The 5,000-nt window shown below is 32.9% G+C and overlaps 1 protein-coding gene across 2 annotated transcripts in view; it reads left to right on the forward strand.

Moving 5' to 3' along the window:
- Positions 1–5,000, forward strand: part of LOC137655721 (uncharacterized) — a 33,571-nt gene that overhangs the window by 12,930 nt on the left and 15,641 nt on the right. For both annotated transcript variants that reach the window (XM_068389740.1, XM_068389739.1), the window contains exon 3: positions 4,828–5,000. This exon is cut by the window's right edge and continues 234 nt beyond it. In XM_068389740.1, the coding sequence (XP_068245841.1) occupies positions 4,828–5,000 (173 nt within the window). The remainder of the gene's footprint in view (positions 1–4,827) is intronic.

The following is a 5,000-nucleotide window of genomic DNA, read 5'->3' on the forward strand; positions in this document are numbered from 1 at the left end:
GTAGGGAAGCGAAACGCGATTTTCTGTGAAGTTAAATGGAGCTTTATTTCAGGGGTTAGTGGATGCCGCTGCTTCCTTAGTTATTGTGGTGACGTTCTATATTTTCATTATTCATTAGAAGAGAATTTTTCTTTTTTGCTGCATTGCGTTGTTGTTACCTAATTGACTTATTTCTGGAATATACATCTATTCTCTATCTTTTTTTATTATTCATTCTTGTGAATTTTTATGTGTTCGGATGATGGTGTCGGAACTGTTTTTCGTTACAATTTCAGGAATATGTCCTTGCATACACCTTTTGCTGTTATCCCTATGCTTATTTTCTATAATACTATTATACTTTTTCTCGATTTTTTTAGTTTTCCATTTATATTATCGTGTACAAGTCCTTAAATGCAGTTAGCATATACAGTAGGTTTCGACTGCTTTTGAGCCTCTGGTGGCATGATTGATAGCGACCTCGATTTGCATTTGAAGGGGCTAGGATTCGATCCCAGTATGAGATAGGAATATACTCTCTCTCTCTCTCTCTCTCTCTCTCTCTCTCTCTCTCTCTCTCTCTCTCTCTCTCTCTCTCTCTCTCTCTCTCTCTCTCTTTATATATATATATATATATATATATATATATATATATATATATATATATATATATATATATATATATATATATATATATATATATATATATATATATAAGTGGCTATGTTGTAAGAATTGCTCATACAATTATAAATGAAATCTCAACTGGGGCAAAGAAAACGAAGCCTACGCCCATCAAAAAGAGAGATGGATCTGTTATAACAACCGATGATGCAGAAAGGCAACGTTGGATGCAACACTATAGTGCGGTCATGAGTAGGAAATATGAAGGGAATAATTTGATAGATATACTTGAAGCCGAGGAAGATCTTGGTGTGCCCATGAATGAATTCAGTACGTTTGAAGTCGAAACTATTTTTAATACACTCAAGAGATGGAAACCCCCTGGATACGATGGAATAACTGCTGAGATGATATTGGCTGAAAACGAAGTGACTCCCATAATACGTACAAGATTATTTTTGTATAACGTGTCATGGAGAGACAAAAGGGGAGCTGGGAGTGTTGGTGATAATTTGCCCCCCCCCCCCCCCCAATCCCCTCCCAAAAAAAAGAAGAAAAAAAAATATTTGACTGATTGCAATAATTACAGAGGCATCACACTTACGTCACTTTTCATGAAAATATATAGTTTGCTTATTCCCTAGAGGCTAGAGAGAAGTTGATGAAAAGCTGAGATGAACAAGTTGGATTTAAAATAGGTAGACAAAATGGGAGCTGGGAGTATTGGTGAAAAAACAAAATCTGACTCATTGCCATAATTACAGAGACATCACAGTTACGTCAGTTTTCATGATCATATATAGTTTGCTTATTTCAAAGAGGCTAGAGAGATAGATTGATGAAAAGCTGGGAGATGAAAAAGCGGGATTTAAAAAAGATATAAGTTGTAGTGACCAAATTTTCAATTCACGTTATGTTGTACAGCAATGTGTAGAATATAGGAATCCACTGTTGATGGCATTTGTGGACTATGAAAAAGCCTTTGAAAATGTGCACCAGCCAATTATGTGGAGAGTCCTGCGTTATTATAGAGTTCCTCATAAATATGTATACTTGATTAAGTCCGTTCATGAGCATAGCAAGTGCAAAGTTAATGTTAGCGGAGCCATATCAAATGAATTTCCAGTGAAGAGTGGAGTACTCCAAGGGAATGCGTGGTCACCTATGTTGTTTATCCTCATCATGGATTTTGCAATCCATAGAACAGTTGGAGATGGTGGAGAAGGATTGGACTGGATTCACAATAGGATGTTAGCTGACCTAGAGCATGCTGATGATGCTGTCCTTCTTAGCAAAAAACCACAGGATTTGTAATGTTTGCTTACCTGCATGCGAGAAATATCACAGGAGGTAGGGCTCGAGATAAATAGAAAAAAGACGGATGATGAGAACGGAATGTGCAATGGAAGATGAAATATCAATGGAAGAAGTAAGGATTAATAAGGTACAATCATTTAGATATTTAGGAAGTATAATCTGTAATAGAGAGTCTTTAGAATTTGAGTTTAATGAAAGCTTTAAAATAGCCTGAAATTACACATAGAAATCAGGCTATACTGTATATCAGTTTAGTGAGATCAGTGTTACTGTATGGACATGAGTCGTGATATGATAATGAAAAATATCCAACAGATTTTGTAGATTTGAGAGCAAAGCCCTCAAAAGAATATTGGGAATTAAATGGCAGGACAGGATTAGAAAAAAAAATATAAGACAGATTACTCGGTACCATATGTGGATGATATCATGGTGTGTTGCGGATGGAGATGGTTTGGGCATGCTCTTCTCACTCCCCAAGAGAAATCAGTTCACCAAACTTTCAACTGGGCTCCACAAGACACTAAAAGACCGTGAAGTAAGAAATGACGAATGGATATGTATTGTATCTTTTTCAGTGTTAAATTGTTAACTCTTTTCATTAATTGGCAAAATTAGATATTTACGTAAAATTTAATTCCTGTAAAACAAGTGATTGTATGATTTTCATTGAGATACATCTTTTCTTAGTCTAAGATTTTGCTCAGATTAAATATTTCGAGTGACCTAATTTTGGTGTTGATCCCTCTGTATTATTGTTGACTTTTTAAAGAATATATTTAATTTTGTGATATATACATTATTTCGAACACTATTTTTTTCTATCAGTAATTTGCTTGCAATCTCTGACTAAGAACTGAAGTACAGTAAGAGGTGGTTTTTGAATAGTTCACATTAAATATTAACCGGGTTTTGTTTTGAGTGTTAGGTAAGAGACCTTTTGATATTCAGTATTCATATATATTGCCATCTGGGATTTGCGTAAATTCCCAGAGCTCGGGCATCATTAAAGTAGAACAGAATTATGTAAATCTAACAGGTGAGCTTGGAGCTCGGGAGTTTATGTAATTCGCCAACTATAATATATATCTTTGCTGGCCAGACCCTTGGGGTCTAGCAAGTCTTTTAAATATTGGTTTTAACAGGGCCGTGTTTTCATTAAGGGTTGAGCAGTTTAGTGTTGAAAGTTTTTTTTTTTTTTTTACTATACTTTCCTATTCCCAGCACAGTTTATCTTTCTTTATTTTAATGAATGAATATTTTGAGTAGTATCAGAGATCTTGAAATTCAGTTTCAGTTCTCATGAATAGATAAAACTTAATCCCCATTATTTTCACAATATACACATTCTTAAGATTATTTAATATTCCTTTTTGGACCCTTACCTAGGCATTTGCCTTCTGATAATCGGTGTGTATTAAAGAGCAATAGAAGGTTTTATGATTCTCATCTAGAACTAAGAGGTTTGGTCAGCAAAAAAGTTGACAACGAAAATGAGTCGAACTTATTTATTTATTTATTTATTTTCTTTTTTTTATTAATTTTCTTGTAATAAATATAATTTACAGTGATGCTACCAGATGCTGAGTCATTCTAAATTCTTTCTATTTTACAGGAATAATCAATTAAAGGTATTATTATTTGTAAATTTCTGATTGATTTGATAAATTTTTATTTAATGTGGGAATGTTAAAAGACTTTCAAAACGTCATTTATACTTTGAGCGTTTATTTCTGCTTTCTCTTGATTCTATTGACAAACAGATATTGACTGCGGTTTATATATTACTCCAGATTTGATTTTACTGTAACTATTTGTTAGTTTAAGTGACTACACAAAGAACTTACAGTGTTATATTTTCTGTGAAAGTTTAGTGCCGGTAAGATTTTGAATGCCTTCTTTAAAAAAAAATATAATAAGTTTGATTGTATATACTATTACTGTTGTTAATATTACTGCTGGCGATTCATCTACTATTATTGATATCAAATTAATCATATAAAATCAAGATGATTAGCAGAATAATTATTAGTCCTTTTACAGAAACAGATAGCATTATTCTCATTCAGATAACAAAGAATGAATTTTTTGCGTACCAAAGTGACAGATAATTAAAAATATTAATACAAGGACAGGTAATCGAAAATGTTTTTATATCAATATTATTAAAAGTAATATTATTTCTTCATTATAAGTAATATCATGAAAATATCTTTTAAATATTATCACTTAGCAGTTTCCATAATGATATGTGATTCATTGTGGATGCTTGAAAGATTAGCAATTTTGTGCCTGCATTCTAGTCGCTCATGAGTGAGAGAGGTAAGGGATCAAGCCATTTTACTGCCTCACAATGTCCCAGGGATCAATCATATATACATATAATTAACGGCCATGGAACACCCAAAATAGGACCAAGGATAGCAAAGCAAAGACTGGTGTTGATTATAAATAAATCTCTTTGGATCCCCTTACTATTCGGCAAACTTAGGGCCCTAAGTTGAAAAACACCGAAGTTTCCACTAGGCTTTCAGAGCGCCAAAAATTGTTCTTAATTTATTATATTCAGAGCTTTACTGTAGTGAAACTTTTCTTAACTTTTTATTGTTTTACGTCTTCATATTACCACAATCATGAGCTTTTCATCTTGACGAGAAATAATCAATAGTAAAGTGGTTCTCTAGGGGAAAATTAATAAAAAGTCATATTGTTATAGACGAAAAGAAAATATAAAGGATGACTAGCATTACTGTATGAGAACATATTTGATAATACGAAGCCAAGTTATTATGTTGAAGTTTTAGTAGATGTCAAAAAAAAAAAAAAAAAAAAAAAAAAAGTGATTATCCTGAACATAAACTTGGTTCAAGGATTCATATACAAATAAATATTTCTTTTTGTGCACAGAATCTTAGCAACAAAAATCAGTGGTCTGGTTGGTCTGGAGTCAATGATTATCACTGATGACAAAGTACTAGAGACAAAAAAACTCAAATCTATCCCTTCTACAATCAAGCCAGAAAAATACTCTCCAGAGAACGTTCCTCAACCACAAAAAGAAGGTCAAGCTTTAGGTTGGA

The sequence above is a fragment of the Palaemon carinicauda genome, chromosome 16, assembly GCF_036898095.1.
Source record: "Palaemon carinicauda isolate YSFRI2023 chromosome 16, ASM3689809v2, whole genome shotgun sequence".
Taxonomy (NCBI): domain Eukaryota; kingdom Metazoa; phylum Arthropoda; class Malacostraca; order Decapoda; family Palaemonidae; genus Palaemon; species Palaemon carinicauda.